The 21337-nt window shown below is 42.8% G+C and overlaps 1 protein-coding gene across 8 annotated transcripts; it reads left to right on the forward strand.

The window, feature by feature from the left end:
* Nucleotides 1–2239: 2239 nt before the first annotated feature.
* Nucleotides 2240–20467, forward strand: AP3M2 (adaptor related protein complex 3 subunit mu 2). 8 transcript variants are annotated; one of them, XM_028852632.2, is made up of 10 exons: nt 2240–2424; nt 3665–3723; nt 3803–4147; nt 7128–7299; nt 11544–11681; nt 14359–14444; nt 14713–14846; nt 16430–16637; nt 16939–17083; nt 18237–20467. In XM_028852632.2, the coding sequence occupies exons 3-10, from the start codon at nt 3875–3877 to the stop codon at nt 18335–18337; spliced, it is 1257 nt and encodes a 418-aa protein (XP_028708465.1). In that variant the 5' UTR covers nt 2240–2424; nt 3665–3723; nt 3803–3874; the 3' UTR covers nt 18338–20467. The 8 variants fall into 8 exon arrangements, with proteins under 8 accessions (XP_028708465.1, XP_015000770.1, XP_028708464.2 ...); XM_015145284.3 differs by having other exon boundaries at nt 2240–2282; XM_028852631.2 differs by lacking the exon at nt 3803–4147.
* The last annotated feature ends 870 nt before the right edge of the window (nt 20468–21337 follow it).

Genomic DNA, 21337 nt, shown 5'->3' on the forward strand with positions numbered 1-21337 from the left:
TACTATGTACTTTACTTCTGTTTATTGATTATCTGTCTTTCCTCCACTAGAATATAAGCTTCACTATGACACGGATTTTTTTTTTTTTTTTGAGACAGAGTCTCACTCTGTCGCCCAGGTTGGAGTGCAGTGGTGCAATCTTGGCTCACTGCTACCTCTGCCTCCTGGGTTCAAGCGATTCTCCTGTCTCAGCCTCCTGAGTAGCTGGGACCACAGGCACGTGCCATCACACCTGGCTAATTAATTTTAGTAGAGACAGGGTTTCATCATGTTGGCCAGGCTGGTCTTGAACTCCTGATCTCAAGTGATCTACCCACCTTGGCCTCCCAAAGTGCTGGGATCACAGGCGTGAGCCACTGCGCCCAGCCCCAACGGATTTTTGTCTTTCGTTTACTGGTGTTATGTATCCAAGCACTGGAACAGTGCCTGGCACATGGTAGCTCACTAAATATTTATGGAATGGTACTTACAAATTTAAAACACAGTGTATGGCACAGTGTTTTATAAATATTAGCAATTCCAAGGTTCGCAACCACTTGGCTCCTACTTACCTTTCCAGCCTCATCTCCCTGCACTCTTCCTACCATTCCAGCTCAGCTATACTTAACTTGCTCATCTCCAGAGCCTTCCTCATGTACTTTTTTCTCTGTCCATCTATACCTGCGTTTGAGGGATCCATTCTCATTTTCAGGTTTCAAGGTAGAGGGTCTTCCCTGACTCTAGGTCAGCCATCTCTACAGCACTCCTCCCACCCGCTATGCGTTCCTTATTCATCACACTGCATTGCAGTCCCTTGCTTCTCATTTGTCTTTCCTGCTGGGCCCGGTAACCACAGGGACAATGCCTGTGACAGCAGTCTCCAGCATCTCTAGCATCAAGCACAGGACGATACCTGGCGGTTTTCGGCAAATGTTAATTCAGTGAATGAATGAGATGCTCACAGCAGCGACTGCATTTCTGCACCTTCGACACACATTATCACGTGTTATCGTATCGTGTGCTGTTCCTTAGGGCATAACAATTGCTAGCATTCTCTAACTCAATCCTCACAACTCTAGGAGGAGGTACTATTCACGTCCTTATTTGAGAACTGAGGAACTTGAAGTTTAGAGGAGTTCCTTCTCACCGTCACCCAGGTTGTAAGTGTTGGAGCGGATTCAAGCCAAGTCCTCTGGCACCAGTGTCCCTAAGCCCAACCAGCGTCACACCATTCTGCCATTTTGCTTCTGGCTTTTCTCCTTAGTTCAAAGTCAGCCAACTGTCTGCCCTTAGCAAGCGTGGAGAGAACCCCCCACCGCACCACCTCAGCAAAGGGCTCGTGTGTGGAGGAGCTGCCACCCACGCTCCATTTCACCAAAGTGAAAACTAATGCCAGGGAGGGCGAACCCCTCATCGGCGAGGTCGCCACTGTCACCAGTGTCCACTGCTGGGTCCAAGGCTGGCGACGCCTCACCGCATCTGGGCCTGACTTCCTGCGACACTGGGGCGACCCCTGATCCTGACTTCCACTCCACGCCGTCGTGGATCACGACGACTGGGACCACTCAAAAGCGTATCCAAGTCCTGAGGTCTCCAAAGCAGTGGAGAGACCCGTCCAGCCCCTCACTCCCCGTCTGGGAACTGAGATTCTGGAGGGTAGGCGCCCTGCCGCGGCCCAGTGGGGCTAGGGGCCTCCAGAGTAGGGGTTCAGGGCTCGGCGTCAGAGGCTCCAGCGCCAGCCGCGTAGACCTGACCCAGGGCTCGGTACAACAGAGAAAGCGGCTCTTCCCAAAGGCACCGATGGAGCGAAGGGTAGTCGCTGCCCTCAGGATTTATCACCCGCGAGGTGCTGTCAGCAACTCCTGCCCGGAAGCCACCCCGCCCCGGCACACACATACTCCAGCGCCCCCTCCAGGAGCACTCCGCAATCACCCGAGCGCAGCGGCCGCCCCAGCCCTTTGTGACTGGATGATTGGGGCCGACCGGCCCGCACTGTCTTCGACCTCCAATCAGAGCTCGGGGCTACAGAGCTGCACCAATCGGAGATGACCGGGGCCTCAACAGGGCCAATCGGGGTACTCGAGCCCGACAACAGGGCAAGCCGCCAACAGCGATCAATCAGAGGGGAGAAGCGGCTCCCAGATGCCCAATCAGCGGCCTTCAGGCGCAGATCGTGGGCGGAGCGGTCGCGAGGCTCCCGGGTCGGCCAATCAGCGGGCGAGCGGCTGCCTCAGCGCGCGCGGTGGGCGGGGCAGGGCCTGTCCGCGCCTAGGAGCGGTGGGCTCTGTGAGCAGCTAGGCAGGGTGAGGAGTAGTGACGACCCCGGGCCTGGGGCGGGGGCAGAAGGGGGCGCGAGAGTGTCGGGGCCGGGATGCGCGGCGCGGGGGCGGGATCTCGGGATACCGCCGGGCGACCTCTCAGGGCTGCGGGACGCGGCAGGGAGAGGTGAGGGGCCGGGTTCAGGGCTCGGGGAGGGGTCCGCTCCGGCGCCGCGGCGGCGGCGGGCGGAGGGGACACTGTTGCCATGGCAGCGCACGTGCGCTCGCTGGCGCCGCCCGGCGCCCCTGAGCTCTTCACCCGGGAACGGGCGTGCCCCTTTAGCCCGGCCCCTGCCCGCCCGCAGCCCCGCGGCCTCCGTCGCCGCCGGCTCTGGGCCGGGGCCAGCCCAGGGACCGCCCGCCTGGGCCGCCGCCTCTCCCTTGCATGTCCGGCTGTCCCTCTCTCCCGCCGTCTCGTCCGGCAGCGCTGGGCACCGCAGGCCTCTGCGTTTTGACCACCTGCGCCGGTCCGCGGAATGGCCACATCCTGGGGACTGGCGCCGGAGAGATGCAACCGCCTGAGGGCCTTGGGGTGTCTGTCCCCCAGGGGAATTTTTTTTTTTTTTGGAGGCGGGGTCTCGCTCTGTTGCCCAGGCTGGTCTCGACCTGAGCTCCAGCGATCTGCCCGCGGAGGCCTCCCTAAGTGCTGGGGTCACAGGTGGGAGCCCCAAGGGATCTTTTTAAAGGCCTCCAATGTCTTACTGCATTAACAAGTGCTTAAGGAGTGCTCAGAGAACAGATCTGATTGGATGAATAAAGACCCCCAAGAGCAGCTTTCCATTCCTCCCACCTATTCTGGCGGGCAGAAATGGAAAGCGAACCACATATCTAATTGTACGTGTTCTGGTAACCACCTTAAAATAATAAAACAGGTTAAATTAATTTTAATATATTTGAATTAACCCAGGATATCCAAAATATTATTACAACATATAATCAATATTAAATTATTGGTAAGATTTGAATTTTTTTTTTTCATACAAAGCCTTCCAAATTTGTCGTGTGTCTTACACTTACAGCACATCTCAGTTCGCACCAGTTACCTTTCAAGTGCTCGGTGGTCCCACAGTGGCTATCGTATTATTAAGCTGCACATTTCTTGTATATGCGTGAGCTGTTGCCAGAACATGACATCAAATTCAGTGTTCTTCGAAGCCCTCTTCAAAGAACTCTGATTGTGTTGCAGTCAGGCAACACAAAACATGAGGCACGGTCCTTTTCTTCAAGGAGCTTGCAGTTTGGTTGAGAAAATAGACACCCACAGATTAAGTACTATTTTAAATGGATGCAATTCGGGCGATAGTAAAGATAACTGGGAGTATATGATTGACAGTCAGATGGCTGATCATTATCCTTTGGAATTCAAGGGAGGGCTATCTTCAGGCTCATGCAGGAGGGGAAGATTGGGCCTGGTCTTGAAAGATGGGTAAGTCTTGGACTGTTGGGAAAAGATGGGGAGGACGTTTTGGTTGAATGGAACTGAATATTGCTGCTTTTGTTTTTAGAGTTGAAAATTTACAGAGTCCTGAGGCTTTCAGACTGAAAAAGGCTTTCTTCTGTCACTGACAATCGCCACCATGATTCATAGTCTTTTCTTGATCAACTCCTCTGGAGACATTTTCCTGGAGAAACACTGGAAAAGTGTGGTCAGCCGTTCTGTTTGTGATTACTTTTTTGAGGCGCAAGAGAGAGCTACTGAGGCAGAAAATGTGCCTCCAGTTATCCCTACCCCTCACCACTATCTCTTAAGTGTTTACCGCCACAAGATCTTTTTTGTGGCTGTGATCCAGACGGAGGTCCCCCCTCTGTTTGTCATTGAGTTTCTTCACCGAGTGGTGGACACATTTCAGGTTCGTGAATGTGGGAAAGTTCATATATGTAAACCGTGAAGTGTCTTTATAGTCCTGTTTCCATTGTATAAAGCCTCCATTAAGAAACTTAAAAAAAAAAAATCAAAACTCTGGTATTACTCACTTCCTTTCCCATCTGATAAGTTTCTGGTTTCTATTTATTGAATTGGCTGCATACAAAATGACAAATGGAATACTTTTGAACCTCTTGCGTGGGAAAGCCAACCTATTTGTGATGACTGTATATAGCCTTTGTAGCTCTGATTCTACTTTTTGCTCACAAATTAGAGTTTAGGTTGTTTTTGCCTGGTGGTCGTGATCCTATTATCTGCGTTGCTTTGAGTTGCATCAGAAAGTGATTGCGTAAAGTTTTAGAAAAGAACAAGTAGAACAAGCTAAGCAATGCTTAATTTAACTGTCCCAGTCGCGTAATTCACGAACCTGTACTAGTTCTCAGGTTTGGGGTGTTTCTTTTTAGCGAAGTAGCGAAGAGTGCTACTGATGAGCTCTGCTTGCAAAGATGAGATTGGGAAATCTCATGTGCCTATAAGAATTTAAGTGAGCCATTTTATGAGGCAGTTTTCATTTTAAGCTTTTTCTTCAGGAATAGATTTTAAGAACTTAGGGAGTGGTGTCTAAGGGAGGTCAGTGATAGCAGGACACAATGCCACTTGCAGCACAGGAGTTTAGACTGCACCGGCCCTGGATTCACACACAGGAACCTTCTCCCAACAGAACCACTCAGCTTCTAACTGTTGTGGTTATATGCATAACTCGAATGAGAAGCAAGGGCCCTTTGGTTTAAGTTCTGTGTCATATGAGGTCTGGAATGAGTCATATGAACACTGGAATTGTGGAATTGGAGAAGAGAATGAGGACTCACATACTATGATAAAAGTTAAAAAGCAAGTCAAAGAGTGATTTCTCTTGTACTCATGTCTAGAACAACTTCCCTTCCCAAGAAAATTAAAATACGTTTTGTGTTTTCCCCTGCAAATACTCTCTGATAGTACTACTATTTTGGAATTTCAATTCTCATGCAGCATACCAGCCCTTTTGTGCAGTGAAAACCTAAGTATGATAAGCCCAGTATGTGGCAGAACTAGAAGAACCCAGGAGTTGTGATCCTAAACCACTGTAACTAGGGCTTGTTATGATTTCTGCATGTGATACTTTACCCATTCTAAGATGAACGGTTCCACTGGTGGAACTGACAGCCGCTTCATATGGCCATACTAATGTAACTTATTACAAGACAGGAAGTGAGAAGAGTTGTTTGATCTAGTTGAAACCACAGAGGAATTTGGGAAAGCAGAGTAAAGGTGCTAATTTGGAAGTCTGAGACTTCAGAGCTTGTCACATTTGAAGCACTTGTTAAAAGTCAGTGGACATCCTGATTATCAGGTCTTCTCTGATGTGCGTCCTTTCCAGCAACATGATTTTTCCAGGACCGGAATGTGTCAGGAGCAGCCTGGCAATAGAATTTCAGGCTCACTGGCTGGCTGCAGCACTTGGCCGTATTGCGAGGCTCCTTTCCAGCTGCTTAGTTCACATGATGCCTGGTTTATAAAACCTAATGGTGTTTTATTTTTTAAAAATAAGTCACTCTTGGGAAGGAAATATGTGACTTTTTTTTCTTTTGAATTCTCATTCAAAATGAGAATTTTTCTCTTAAAAAGAGGAAATCTTTTTGTTTTAGGAATATATTCCTGACTCTTAGGTGACCTGGGTATTGGAATCTTGTAGATAATTGACGTTATCTAATGTAATTTAGACTCTAGTAGAGTCTGTTCAGTTTTGGATATCAAAGACATGGAAAGATGGTGAAACAACTTGGAAACCATACGTTATTATGAACTGCACAAGTATCTTGAAAGTGTGGCTCTGAGAAGAAAAAAACTGAAGTGAAAACTCATAGTTTTCAAATAATTGCAGGGCTGTTACATACACTTGCTCTGTAAAACAGAGCTAGGAGGCAAATTTCAGTTTAGCAAAAGAACGAACTTTGGAATGATCAGAGCTGTTCATGAATAGAATGGACTTTCTCAAAAGGGGTAAGTTTTCCTTCATTCTATGAGTTCAGGAGGGTTTTGTGACCCTCTCAGAGGTCCTGTAAAAGACATACTGACGTTGCTAGAAGGGAACATTGAATGGCCATGAACATTTCTTGCTAAAGATCACACATTCCATTTTGTAGTGCTTTATAGTTTACAAAGTACATTCATGAGCGTTAGTGCTTAATTAGTCATGCCTAGTTCTTACAGCCCTGTGCCTCCAATGGTGTTATCCTGATTATACCATTAAAGAATCAAGATCAAAATTAGTTAACATGACTTAATCTACAAATGACAAAATTATAATCTAGGTTTTCGGGTTTGAAATCCAGTACTTTCCCACAATCCAGATAATTTAGCATCTAACGGTAGCCTTTTAAATAAAAGGACAAAGAGTTCTTGGAATCTTAGCATCTTAAAGATGATCCAGAGGGATTTTCAGGTGTGCTAGCTTGTCCCCCTCATTTCATTTTTTTCCCCTCTCAACTCTTATTCACTGCATGAATATTAAGAAATAGCACAACAGTAGGGGTAAAGATTTTCATGTACTGTTCTTTGTTATATCAAGTATTATTTTGTGTAATTCTTTCAAATTCTTGTTCATAAGCATATATAATCAAGATTCAATTTTGTATTCTGTGTATTTTATCAAGTTGAGGAAATTAACCCAAAGATTTAAGTTCCTCTTGTTTGTAGAGGAAGCTAGTAATCACAGTAGTACCATAAGCCAGTCTAGTGCTCTCTACCAAACAGACTGCCTAGGAGAACTATGGTTATGCTGCATTCCCTCATTGTAGAAGAGTAGCACAGTAACACATGGACAGGCCAGATCCTTATTCTCTGTAGGCACATTCTTTTTATTTATTTATTTATTTATTTATTTTACAGTATCTGAGTGATCAATGCATGTATTCTATCTCCATCAGGATTATTTTGGAGTCTGTTCAGAGCCAGTGATCAAAGACAATGTGGTTGTGGTTTATGAGGTATTGGAAGAGATGCTTGACAATGGTTTTCCATTGGCTACCGAGTCGAACATTCTTAAAGAACTCATAAAGCCTCCCACTATCCTTCGAACGGTTGTCAACACCATCACAGGTATGGCAGAGGGGGAAACCGATAGAGAGTGGCCATCCTGCAGCCTGAGTGACTTAGTCCAGTGTCACACATTGTTTTGAGTGTTTGTCTTTGGGGATCTCAGGTGTCCCAGTGTTTTAATTTTGCTCTTTGTAGTTTTTTTTTTTTTTTTTTTTTTGAGACAGAGTCTCCCTCTGTCACCCAGGCTGGAGTGCAGTGGCGTGATCTTGGCTCCCTGCAACCTCTGCCTCCTGGGTCGTAGTGATTCTCCTGCCTCAGCCTCCTGAGTAGCTAGGATTACAGGCATGCACCACCACACCCAGCTAATTTTTGTATTTTTAGTAGAGATGGCGTTTCACTATGTTGACCAGGCTGATCTTAAACTCCTGACCTCAGGGGATCCACCTGCCTCAGCCTCCCAAAGTCCTAGGATTACAGGCGTGAGCCACCGCACCTGGCCACTCTTGTAAACTGAGTACAACCTGAAATAATATTTTTGCTTTGTGGAAAATACCCTGGTTTTGATGACAAAATGAAATGTTCTTTAAAAATATTTTTTTCTGATTACAGAAGAAACACATGATTATTGTAAAAACCTCAGAAATACAGAAAAGCACAAAGAATGTAAAAATCACTCTTAATCCCACCACACTTTTAACATATAATATTTTATGAACATTATCCCATGATGATGTCTTGTACATGGTTCTTGTTCTTTTTCTTCTTTTTCTTTTTTCTTTTTTTTTTTTTTTTTGAGATGGCGTCTTGCTGTGTCGCCCAGGCTGGAGTGCAGTGGTGCGCTCTCAACTCCCCACAACCTCTGCCTCCCGGGCTCAAGTGATTCTCCTGCCACAGCCTCCCTAGTAGCTGGGATTACAGGCACACGCTACCATGCCCAGCTAATTTTTGTATTCTTTAGTAGAGATGTGGTTTCATCATGTTGACTATGCTGGTCTCGAACGCCTGACCTCAAGTGATCCACCCACCTCCGCCTCCCAAAGTTCTGGGCTTACAGGTGGGAGCTACCACGCCTGGCCTTCATTTTTAATAACTTACAGTTTTCTTTCATGTGTGGACCCAAAGTTTTTCAGTTTTTACTGAATCCCTAATTAAGATGTTACTGATATTTTTGTTCTTTTAAATAATAAAGATTACCATTCTTATACTTGAACCTTGGTGTGCACATCTGGATGATTTCTTTTAAGTAGTAGAGGTAGCAATGCTGTGTCAAGGGGCGTATACATTTTAAGTACCATAATGTGTAGCCCTCCAGAAAAGTTAGGCCAATTTATACTTTCAGTAACAATTTCAAAGTGCTATAGTCAATTTGTCATTAATAATTTTTTAGAAACATTGGCAATTTGATAGTTTATTGATATCTTGTATTTACACAGTCATTTTTTGTTATTAAGGAGACTAAAATCTTTTCAAGTATTTATTGACTGTTTTCCCTCTATTGTGAATTACCTTTTCATGTCCTTTGTTCATTTTTTTGTTGTTGAAATGTTTTTCTTTTTTCATATGGATTTAAAATAATCTCTTTTATGGGAGATCTTTATGTCTTTTGATTACTGCATTACAGATATTTTCTTACAATCTGTCACTTGTGATTTAGCTTTGTTCTGGTGTAGTTTAGCCACATTCTAAATGTTTTGATTTAATCAAATTAATCATTCTGTTTCATTAAGGTTTTACATTTTGGGTCTTGTTTAATGCATAAACGAACATATTCATGGAATTTTACAAACTGATTGAAAAATGCATTTTAAAAGCATAAATATTGCAAGAATAGCCAGGACAGTTTTGAAAAAGAATTACAAAGGGGTTGTTGGGAAGATTTGCCCTGTTAAATATCACTACAGGTTAAGTTTGTATAGTACACAAGACAAATATTCATACAGTAGACATCCTACAAGACCCAAGAGAGTTTTGAAAATAATATTTTTAAAAAGCGGAAAGATAAAATATGTCCTATAAAATGTAATGTAAGATATATTACAGGTTGAACATCCCAAATCCAAAATCCAGAATGCTCTACAATCCAAAACTTTTTGGACACTGACGTGACACTCAAAGGAAATGCTCATTGGAGGATTTCAGATTTTTGAATTTGGGATGCTCAACTGGTATAATCCAGATATTCCAACATTTTAAAAAATCCAAAATGTGAAACATTTCTGGTCCCGAACATTTCAGATAAAGATTACTCAATCTGTATGAAGTTTGGGTAGTTTTTAAAATTTGGTATTTGTCCAGTAACAGACAGATAGATCACTGGGATAAAAGAGTCCAGAAACCGACTCTTGCTTTTATAGGAATTTGGTGTAGATAGATGTGGTCATTTATCAAATCAGTGGACCAGGGGCCAGTTGTTAACTATATTGTGTTAGGACAGTCAGCTTCAATATGGAAAAAATTAAGTCCCTCCACTTCATACTATACACAAAATAAATTCCAGCTAGGTTAAGGAGCTAAACACAAACTTTATAATTATTAGACAAAAGCAGGAGAATGTCTTTTTGATCTCAGAGAAGGGAAGATCTTTTTCAAATGTCTATTCTAGTTAGTTTGTGATTTTATTTTTGGATTTAATTATTTAATCCATTTGAAAATTATCTTGGTGTACAATAATGTTTCTTTCTTCAAAATAGTTGTCCTAGCACCATTGTGTAATTTATCCTTTTCCCCTGTTTTAGAATGACATTTCTATCTTGTCCTGTCATTGTGGATTCTTGGTCTGTTTTCAGGCTTTCTTGCCTTTTCCCTAGACTGCTTTGATTATTATATCTTGATGATACATTTTAATACATAGTTCCTCTTTTTAAGGAAACAAAGTTGGTGGTTTCTTCAGTATTCTGAGTTCATTTTAAGCCTTGAAAGCTTTGTTAGTGCCTAAATCATTTACGAATATTATGAAGTTAGTTAAGCCTGTATCTCACTTTAATCTAGAAGAGGGTATCTAAGAACCACTTTTGAAAAGTTGAAATGGGCCTGACACTTTGGCTCACGCCTGTATCCAATACTTTAGGAGGCCGAGGTGGGAGGATCACTTGAGTACAGGAGTTCGAAACCAGCCTGGCCAAGATGGTTTCGAAACCCTGTCTTTACAAAAAAATACAAAAATTAACCAGGCATGGTGGCGCATGCCTGTGGTCCCAGCTGCTCTGGAGGCTAAGGTGGGAGGATCACTTGCGCCCAGGAAGTCAAGGCTGCAGTGAGTTATGATTGTATCTGCGAATAGCCACTGCACTCCAGCATGGGCAGCATAGGAAGACCCTATCTCTTAAAAAATTTTGTTTAGCTGGTCATGGTGGCTCACACCTGTAATCCCAGCACTTTGGGAGGCCGAGGCGGGTGGATCACAAGGTCAGGAGTTCAAGACCAGCCTGGCCAACATAGTGAAACCCCGTCTCTACTAAAAATACAAAAATTAGCTGGGCGTGGTGGTGCGCGCCTGTAGTCACAGCTAGTCGGGAGGCTGAGTTAGGAGAATTGCTTGAACCCAGAAGGCAGAGGTTGCAGTGAGCCAAGATTATACCACTGCACTCTAGCCTGGGCAATAGAGCAAGACTCTATCTCAAAAAAAATTTTTTTAAAGACAGAAAATAAAAGGATCCAGGTAATGGAAGAAGGAAATAGAATTTAAATTAATGTATTTTATTGTGTCGGTATAAAACCTTTTGAATTAAAAAAAAAATTATGCCTATAAAGGAAAAAACTAGTGAAGGAATTGATCTACAATTCTTAAAGACAGGGAGAGATCAAATTTGTATTCTATTCCTAAGTTTCAGTGTTGGAACTTAGGAATGAGACAGATCATGTTGATATGTACATTTTAATACCTACCATAAATGTACCTAAGAACCTACCTCAGGCTCAAATACTGTTTTTACCCATGAAATTTTTATATCTATATGTAGATTACCAACTCTACTGAAAGCCAATACATTATTTAAACTGTAAGCTATTGTGGAATCTGAGATACTAAGTTCAGGTTACTTTCAAAACCAAAATATGATATCTGTTTCTCAGGTAACTTTTTCTTAAACCTTTATTCTGTTTGAAGAGGCAGACCAGATGGCAACAAGAGGTTTTAAAAATAGACAAAGTTACCCTATATGGAAGTTGGGGAAAATCTCATCTTATGTTTGAAAAATTATTCAATTGAGTGCATGAATAATGGGAGCATAGAAACTTCTAGGGAGGTGTTCTGTGGTTTCTAGAGTCAAAATGGTCTTAAAATACAGTAATATTAATTGTCTCAGGAAGCACCAATGTGGGTGACCAACTTCCCACTGGGCAGCTGTCAGTGGTGCCTTGGCGACGGACTGGGGTGAAATACACCAACAATGAGGCCTATTTTGATGTGATTGAAGAGATTGATGCAATTATTGATAAATCAGGTAGGTGCTTTTAATATGTTCTCAGAAATATGAAAAGAGAAAGGGGCCTCTTTCATATAATGCTTATAGTTTCAGAATTAACCCCCATTCAAGGTCATGCACTTTAATTTAGTGCCTACTTTGTGCCAGGCACTGTGCTGGGTACTGGGAATGGACGTTAGTGTTATGGTGCAGACCAGGATTTATTTCATACTTTCACTTGCTTTATTGGTGAAATAAAAGCAAGTGAAAGTATGAAATAAATCCTGGTCTGCATCATAATACTAACGTCTTGAATAAAAAAGAGAAGTAACAGGCCAGATGCAGTGACTCATGCCTGTAATCCCAGCACTTTGGGAAGCCGAGGCGGGAGGATTGCTTGAGCCCTGGAGTTTAAGACCAGCCTGAGCAATATAGTGAGACCCTGAGCAACATAGTGAGACCCCATCTCTATAAGAAGTGAAAAAAATTAGCTGAGTGTAGTGGTTCATGCCTGTATTCCTAGCTTCGTGAGGGGCTGAGGTGGGAGGATTGCTTGAGCCTGGGAAGTTGAGGTTGCAGTAAGGCCTGATCATGACACTGCACTCCAGCCTGGTCAACAGCAAGACCCTGTTCAAAAAAAAAAAGAAGTAACAAATTAACTTTCTTATTGATTAAATTTCCTTCTTGAAAGTGGCTTCCAGTTTTGATGGCAGAACTAAAGTTGTAATCACAAAATTCAGGGTGCCGCCTTTTCTGTGTATTCTGAATTAGGTAAATGTGACTAGAAGTCCTAGAGCTTCAGAATTTGTAGAAGCAAGTCATGGTGGTAATGTGCCTGTAGTCCCAACTGTTGGGAGGCTGAGGCGAGAGGATTACTTAAGCCTGGTAGTTGGAGACTGCAATGAGCTATGATTATGCCTGTGAATAACAGCTGCACTCTAGCCTGGGCAACATAGTAAGACCCTGTTTTTAATTAAAAAGAAACCTCTTCACATTAGTGAACTTATTCGTTCAACAGATGCTTATTGAAAACTTGCATCATAGCACAGTGCTAGAGAGTGGGCACTCGATGATGAATAAGACATAGTCTGCAGCTGCAGAAAGCTTAGTTTAGTCTAGTGAGGGAAAGAGGAAGGTAAAAAGGTGGAGCATATGAGAGGTACCCACCCCTGAGCAAAACACAACAGAGAGGTGGAGGTGTTTATGCTTCATCGGTGGAATGAAATGAAGTTATTAAGATGTGTGGATTTGGGAGCAAAGTATGCGCAAACATCACAATATTGAGCAAAAAATCAGATGCATAAGATTATAGACAGTGGGATTACATGTATATGAAGTTTGAAAACAGATGCAATTTAGTCTAAGGTAATAGAAGTCAGAATTTTGGGGATGTGGATTACCTGGGATGGGTAAGAGGGAGCTCTTGGATGCTGAAAATGTTCCGTATCTTGCTGTAGCTAGTATTTGCATAAATATATATATTTAAAAATTCATTGAGCTGTACACTTTAAGATTTTTACATTTTACTGTTTTACCTCAACGAAAATGTAAAATATATATGGCCAGATCATGAAGAACCTTGCCTGCCAGTTTAAGGAGGGCAGATGTGAGTGATTGAAGAGTTTTAAGTTGGGGAGTGACTTGATGAGACTTGTAGTTTAGAGCGATGAGTCTGGCTGCTGTGTGAAGAATGGTCTAAAGTGGGGTGGGCCTGAAGGCAGGGAGCAGCTAGGAGGCTGAAATCCAGGCCCAAAACATAGACGTCCATAGTGCAATGAGGACAGAGAAGAATGCACAGACCAGAGAGAGGTGAGTCCTCGAAAAGAGAGGAGCTGATCATTGGCTGGATGTGGGCAGAGGAAGTGGACGTCGTCAGGAATGTGTCTGTGTTTCTGGCTTAGGCAGCCGGATAGATGGTGCCATCACACAGGTGGGGAAATGGGAGCACCGGGTTCAGGGCGTGAGAGAATGGACTCACTTCTGACATGTGCCTCAGTGACATCCAAGTGGAGATGTCCATTAGGCAGGATTGGGGCTGAACTTGAAAAAAGAATAGGTAATAATAGGCTGTAAATGAACATTGAAGCCTTGGGAAGTAGGCAAAATAACCCAGGAGAGTGTGTAAAGTGAAAGAAAATAGAAGTTCAGAACTGAAAAAGCATTTAAGGGATGTGCAAAGAAAGAGAACCTGCCGAAGACACTGAGGAAGAGGAGCTGGGAAAATAGGAGGACACCAGGAAAGGTTAGGAGGAAGGGATGTTTGAGAAGGCAGAAGTGATCGACAGTGACACATGCCACAGAGAGGACCTGTAGGATAGAGACCGGGAGTGGCCACTCACTATAGCAGCAGAGCTCACTGGCGACCTTAGGGAGAACAGTTTCTGATAGGAAGTTTTCTGAACTGTTGGCTAAAATAATGGTGCTCTGTTTAATTCTGATACTAGACTGAAAACTCCTTTAGGCTAATAACTACCTCATTAATCTTTTTATCACCATTTCCTCACCATAGTGTCTCATACTTGATATGCAGTTGTTAAGTGTTCAGAATGATGGATAGATGGATTGTATAAATGAATTGGATGGCTAGACAGAAGGAAAGAAAGGGAGAGAGAGGAAGGGGAGGGAGAGAGGAAAAGAAGGAGAGAGGAGGTAAGTTTGTTGAGAAGGACAGAGAAGGTTTCAGTAATCTGTTCTTTTTGTCTTATTCCTGTCTCAGGCTCCACAATTACTGCTGAGATCCAGGGGGTGATTGATGCCTGTGTCAAGCTGACTGGCATGCCGGATCTTACACTTTCCTTCATGGTAAAATCCTGGGCCAGAGATTGAGTTCTTGGGATGAGAAATTAAATGCTGCTGGAAAGACAGAGCAGTGGGAATGGAATAGAACAAGAAAAAATAATTAGGACAGCCACGAGGCTTGTCTCAGGCTTGAATTTTCTAGAAGTTACCACATGATTTCTGTGTGTGTGTGGTGTGTGTTTTAATAAAAAATGGCATTTAAATTGCTTTCCTGAAAGCACAGCGGGTATTTAATGCCCACTTCTTGCTTCTCCTCTCCTGGTGACTGTAGAACCCTAGGTTGTTGGATGATGTCAGCTTCCATCCTTGTGTTCGTTTCAAGCGCTGGGAATCTGAGCGCATCCTCTCCTTCATCCCTCCTGATGGAAACTTCCGCCTGCTGTCTTACCATGTCAGTGCACAGAAGTAAGCAGCTCTTATAATTAAGAATGGAATCTGTGTATGTACGTGTATGTGGAAACCATATCTGTAGTGATTAAGAACTCAGGCTCTAGAGTTACGTGGGTTCACATTCCAGCTTCTGTGGTTACTAATTGGGTAATCTCAGGTGAGTTGCTTAACCTCTATGTATCTCTTTTCTCATCTGTAAATTGAAAATAGTAAAAGTTCTGAATATTGAATAAGAGAATCTGAATAGTGCTTAACACAAAGAAGTGCTCATTAAGTTTGCTGTTATTTTTGTTGTTGTTATGTGTCTAAACAAGAACATTATTTTCTCAAATCGGAATCTGGGCATACTATGTTCAATGTCCCTGATCTAAAAGAAGCATGAAGTTATGCTATGAAAAAGCATAAAATGCAGTGATTTTTGGTCTTGAACATTCTCTTTAATTTGGAATCTAAAGGCTTTTGGAAGCAGTTTTGAATAGTATAAGGTATGCAGACAGAAGAGAGTCAGGAGGCCTCAGAGCCACCAGTCGCTTCCCGTGTGATGTGGAGTGAATCATTTGGGAAAATATCTGAGTGCTTGAGGCTGCAGCCTCTGAAATCAGACTCCCTGGACTTAAACTCTATCTTCAGTCTTAGAACCTTGGGCAAGTTACTTAATCTCAGCTAAGTATAAGGACATCAGTATTGACCTATAAAATCAGTACCTACTGCATAGTTACAGTAGCAATATCTATTTCATACTTACTGGGAGGATTAAACACGATAGGGGTTAACTGGATATAAACCATTTAGCATAGTGACTGGCAAACAGGAAGTACTCAATAAATGTTAGGAACTGTTATTACTTCAGGATTATTCCTTGACTTCTCTGAATCCTTTTCTTCTGTCAAATCATGACAGCCTACCCTACCTTGTGGGGTTTTTGTAAGGACCAGATGAGGTCAGATGAAAGCATCCTAAAATGTAGAGACAAGAGGATCACTTGAGCCCAAGAGTTTGAGACCAGGCATGGGCAGCATGGCCAAACCCTGCCTCTACAAAAAAAAAAAAGAGTAAAAATTAGCGGGGCACGATGTTGTGTGCCTGTGGTCCCAGCTACTCAGGAGGCAGAGGTGGGAGGATCACTTGAGCCTGGTAAGTCGAGTGCTGCAGTGAGCTATGATCATGCCACTGCACTCCAACCAGGGTGACCGAGCCAGACCCTGTCTAAAAAAAAAAAAGAAAAAAATTATAAAAGGCCCTTGAGCTATGAATATTATTCTCCCCAGTGCAAATGATGATTGGTCACATGTTACAAGTTAAAAACAGAGTCATAATGACAGTACATTTTTGTACATTATGCCTTTCTCATAGTAGTATACTCTTTGATTTTGTTTATATTATTCAGAGTCATTTAGAAAAGTTAATTTACTTACTAGACAGTATTTTAGCTTTTCAAAAAGAAAAAAATAGATTACTGGGGTTTTTTTCTGTTTATTTTTTCAGATAAAAAGTTAGGACACAGTTAAGGGAGAAGAAGCTACCCACAGGCAGAAAGAAGAGAGAACTACTATTTTCCCAGTGCACAAATGAAATGGCTCTTTGTCTCTCATTTCCAGTCTGGTTGCAATCCCAGTGTATGTCAAACATAACATCAGTTTCCGGGACAGTAGTTCCCTTGGACGCTTTGAAATAACGGTGGGACCCAAGCAGACGATGGGGAAGACCATCGAGGGAGTGACTGTCACCAGCCAGATGCCCAAGGGGGTCCTGAACATGAGCCTTACTCCATCACAGGGGACACACACATTCGACCCAGTCACAAAGGTAGGGATGAGCAGGACATCTTGAATTGCTGATGTTAACTTAAGCAGAAACCAGTCTGCAGGCTCTCTGCGTAGACTCTAGACCTTGTTTGGAAGGTGAGATGAATCAAAGGGACCTTGTTTTCTAAACTGCGAGATAACTTAACAGTAACACATAGGATTCTCAATGGAAAGATACCCAGAGGCAGCTTATAATGTTGTGGACAGGTGCCCTGAGTTTAGATCTCAGCCACCTCAAATGCAGGATTCTGCTGTAACTATTTTTTGGAAAGACCGCTTCTCCATTTTTATTTTCCTTGAAGATGCTGTCTTGGGATGTAGGAAAAATAAATCCACAAAAGCCACCAAATTTGAAGGGGACCATGAGTCTTCAGGCTGGAGCTTCCAAACCAGATGAAAATCCCACAATTAACCTGCAGTTTAAGATCCAGCAGTTGGCCATTTCTGGTAAGTGACCCAGAGCTCGAGAGGCTCCAAAGGGAACAAAAATGGCTTTCTGCCACACGGCGCAGGCACCAGGAGACTTTTCTGGGCTTCCTGTTTACAAGGTTTAGTTTCATTACCTGATATGCAATCTTTAGTAACATCTTTTATGGCACGTTTCTTGGGAAAATTTACAATCCTTCCTTTGAAGTTGGCATAAGTGACCTGAATAAAAGTGCCTGAGACACACTGAGAAAGAAACAGTACTGGTAGAAGAAAGTGTTCACCAGCCATTTTTGGATCATCTTAGGGTTGTTCATTTCAGGTTCCCAAGGTTTTCAGTATGAGAATGCATGTGCATTCTCAGCTACAACTGAAGAGTAATTTCCACTCCTTTCTCCTGATTTCAGAAGACTTTCATGTTTGCTCTTATTTCTATTTTGGAATGACTGGGCCTTTCCAGGTCAGTTCACTATAGTCTGTGCCGACCTTAACACGATAGTGATCAGTTCCCACTTTGGGGGCATTTACTATGTTCCAGGCACTGTTTTAAGCTCTTTTCATGTGTTTTCTCTTTTAATCCTTAGAATAACTCTGTGATGTGGAAAAGAGATGATTTTAGCTTTATATGAAGTTTCTGTTTTTCTGTACAAACGGGCCTTATACAATTTAAGTGATTGGAATTCATTTAACATATAAGCTCTTCCATCTTAAAACGATAAACTATAAAGCTGTATACAGTATAAAATATTTTTAGCTTAGTCTAGTGAGAATACTTAGGAAGCATTCATTTATTATCACTTTCATTGTTAATTCCTTTAGTTATAATTTACTTCACTATTCATTTGTTTTGTTATTAATTCATTTATTCAGTCCAATAATTTGAGAAAAATCATGCAGTGGTCTAATTTTTTCCTTATCCTCATTTCAGTCTGCACATCACTTTGTGCCCTTTCCACTTTAGGGACAGGTCTTCTCACAGGTAGCTTGTCTGTTGGAGCCTTTTTTTTGCTGTATCTGTCCTGAGACTGGAGAATCCATCTGCTCTGCATAAGTGGTTCCCTGTCACAGCGACTTCGGTCCCACTGACCTCAGTGTATTGAAGTGAACAGAAACAGGTGACCTGCTCCTTTTGAATAATTCTCATGTCTATTTTCCCTCTCTCCCTCCTTTCTAGGACTCAAGGTGAATCGTCTGGATATGTATGGAGAAAAGTACAAACCCTTTAAGGGCATAAAATACATGACCAAAGCTGGAAAGTTCCAAGTTCGAACCTGAAGGGAGCATTTGCAGAGGGAATAGTATTGCACACTTTTTCATTTCTTACTTGTCTAAAAGTAAAAAAAAAATCAGCCTGTCTCCTAGGTCAGTCCCCTCCTGGACCCACCCGCTCCCTTTTTTCCTTAGCCTTCAGTGCCATGGAACTAATCAAGGGAGGAAAAGGTCACCAGGGAGAACTGGATGGAACTGAAACACAGCAACACCAGTTCTCAAGGACGAGGTGTGTGATGGGGGTAGGAAGCTTAGTGCTTATGTAACCATTTTAAACATGGTTTCTATAGAAAAGACCAGCATTGTTTAGCTTGCTTGGCTTTAATTATCTAAAGCCAATGAAATACTTCTTTGTTGATTTTTAAGGTAGAAAGATTAGAAAAAAAGAAAGATGGGAAGAAAATGAATGTTAGTCAAGGAAAGACCAGTTAAGGATCTGATCTATGAAGGAGAAGAAAGAGGAAAAAGAAGTAAAGGAGTTAGGAGGAGACACTGAAATGAAAGATTGGCAAGAAAAGTGGTCAGACTCTACTTTAAGGAGGGCTGGGAAGGAAAGAGTTGAGTTGGTTTCTTTCTCATTCCTCTACTCATGTAGAAAACACTTGTACTTCTGGAAATGGACTGGAGGCTTTTTAAATTTGAGTCCACTATTGACATGGAAACCCCGGTGAAATCAGATTTTCCCTCGAAGACCATGATGGTATCGGACTAGTTTTTAGACACTGCCTGCCTGTTGCTGTCCATCAGCACTTGGTCTCTTGTCTTCAGTGAGAAGGTGACCCGCCTTCTTCCCATGGTGGCTGCCTAAAATGCTTCTTTTCTAACCCAAAACAGTTCTACTCAGTTCCTTTTACAGAATTCACCAGCCATTTTCCTGTTAACTGATCCTTCCACAGGATTTTTTAAAAGTAGGAGAGTTTCAGAGAAGCCAATCTCATAATCCCCAGTGCAGCCAGGGATTGTGTGTCATCGTACTGGAGTAGAGAGGGCCAACTCTTCCCATGAAGGTGGGCACGGCTGTGAGTGAGTGAGCTCGTATCTCCATTTGTCAGTGCTGGACTGGTACCAGATACTAACCTTCCCGTTGGTTGGAAACTTTTTCCGTCTGTTGCCCTAGGAAAAGAGAAAGCTTACCATCGAGGGTGTGGTTGATCCTTGAAGCTGCTTGGTAAAGTTATTTCCTCACAGTCTTTTCTTTTGTACTCTATCATGTATTCATTAATATCTACCAGTCCCTTTTCATTCTAAGACAAAACATTTCCCCTAAATCTCTGAATAAAATCAGTGCTATAGGAAGATGGACTGTGTTGATCATGGGTGTAAGCAACCCAGTTTAAGAAACATGGCAACTAAAGGGATACCTCGGGCTTGCTTTCCCAGTGGCTCATTTTTGTCCTAGTTCAGTGTATCTATTACTATTTATATATGTATACAAAAGGTTTTTCGTTTAAGTATAGCTTAAGGAATGATACTGTGCTCTGCTTTGTGCATGGAGAAAAAGGAAGACCCATACTCTCCACACCCTAGAGCTTTTCTCTAAATATTGTGCAAAGTTTTTGCTAGTTTTATCTTCCGACTTTGGGACTAGTTTTTGCTGCAGAGTTGTGTTGCTTTGTGATTTTCCTCTGGGATAAAGTGTACTGGACACAACCGGATGTGTTCCACATTCCATCACTCCGCAATTTGTCCTGGAGTGACATACACATCCACCACGGAAAGGGAATCATCTCTGCCCCACAATTCCCGAGTACTTGGAAGCACTTCTCCTGAGGGACCTACAGGATCCTAAGGTTTCCTAGGTCACGGAACAACTAATCTTGGTCCCTGAATATTTCTAGGTTTTTAAGTGCAGCTGTTTTATTTCCTCTAGAACTCATCCTGTTTCAAGGGAAGCACCTAAGAAGATATAGAGTGTTTCTAGAGTAAAGGACCTGCAGGTGTAAGCATAGATGAAATAACTGTCCTGTCACATGTGGTGCAGACCATGGAGTGAAGCAGGCATCGCCACCACCATCCCTACAGTGTCAGCATAAGCAGTGTAGGGTGTCTCCATCAAGCTGTTCGGTTCCGTGTGTGTTTAACATGTGCAGAAGTAGCTTCTCTGTTTAAGTTTAATAAAGTTGAGTTTCACCAGTCCTCTATGTCCTAAGTGGTTTGTTACCAGAACTAACAATAATGCTATGCCACTCACACCTCAGTAGAAGCAGTGAGTAAGGAACTCATCGACTTGGGAGGATCTTACCGCTTCTGTCCTCTCCAGCCAGCAGACCTAAAGCATGTGTTTCAGTCAGTTCTCTGGTCGCATCTGGAAGATAGCGGATACTGATATTAACATCATTTTTAGGGTTGTGCTAGTTATTTTTCACCAGGGTTTTAAAAGACGAAACCGTTGAAACTGCAGGCATTTAGTCTAGCACTTTCCCCATTCTCTTGACCTGCTTCTCTTGTCTTGTTAATTTAGGCTTGAAACGGTGTCACGGTACTTGGCATCTTTATTCCAGGACAGGCTTCTTACAAGATAAGGCACTGGGAGCCGATTGTTACGCCACACCTGTAACTATTTTCTGTAAACATCTCATGGCCGTGAAAAGACCTTAAAACTTGTGTGTAGTCGCTGTGAGTGTTCAGTGCCAGCTAGTGCTCCACCCGTTCTCCCTCTCAGCCACTGTTGACTGCCTCTTTGCCTGTGCTCCTGGTGCTCTGACCCTGGTGGTGGCAGAGGAAGTTGGTTGTATACATGTACTTTTCTCTGTGGCCAGTAGGTGGGGACTCTATGCCATCAATACTCATTATGTTAATAGTTAGAATTTTTTTTTTTTTTTTTTTTTTTGAGACGGAGTCTCGCACTGTTGCCCGGGCTGGTGTGCAGTGGAGCGATCTCGGCTCAGTGCAATCTCCACCTCCCGGGTTCAAGCTTTTCTCCTGCCTCAGACTTCTGAGTAGCTAGGATTACAGGCGCCCACCACCATGCCCAGCTAAATTTTTTTTTTTTTTTGTATTTTTAGT

Source organism: Macaca mulatta, chromosome 8 (assembly GCF_049350105.2).
Source record: "Macaca mulatta isolate MMU2019108-1 chromosome 8, T2T-MMU8v2.0, whole genome shotgun sequence".
In the NCBI taxonomy this organism is placed as follows: Eukaryota; Metazoa; Chordata; class Mammalia; order Primates; family Cercopithecidae; genus Macaca; species Macaca mulatta.

What these genes read in the sequence shown, in the direction of transcription:
- AP3M2 (XM_028852632.2), top strand. Translation starts at nt 3,875, where the DNA reads ATGATTCATAGTCTTTTCTTGATCAACTCCTCTGGAGACATTTTCCTG. An exon ending in GAGTGGTGGACACATTTCAG is followed by an intron (nt 4,148 to 7,127) that starts GTTCGTGAATGT and finishes TATCTCCATCAG; the next exon opens with GATTATTTTGGAGTCTGTTC. An exon ending in ATCTTACACTTTCCTTCATG is followed by an intron (nt 14,445 to 14,712) that starts GTAAAATCCTGG and finishes TGGTGACTGTAG; the next exon opens with AACCCTAGGTTGTTGGATGA.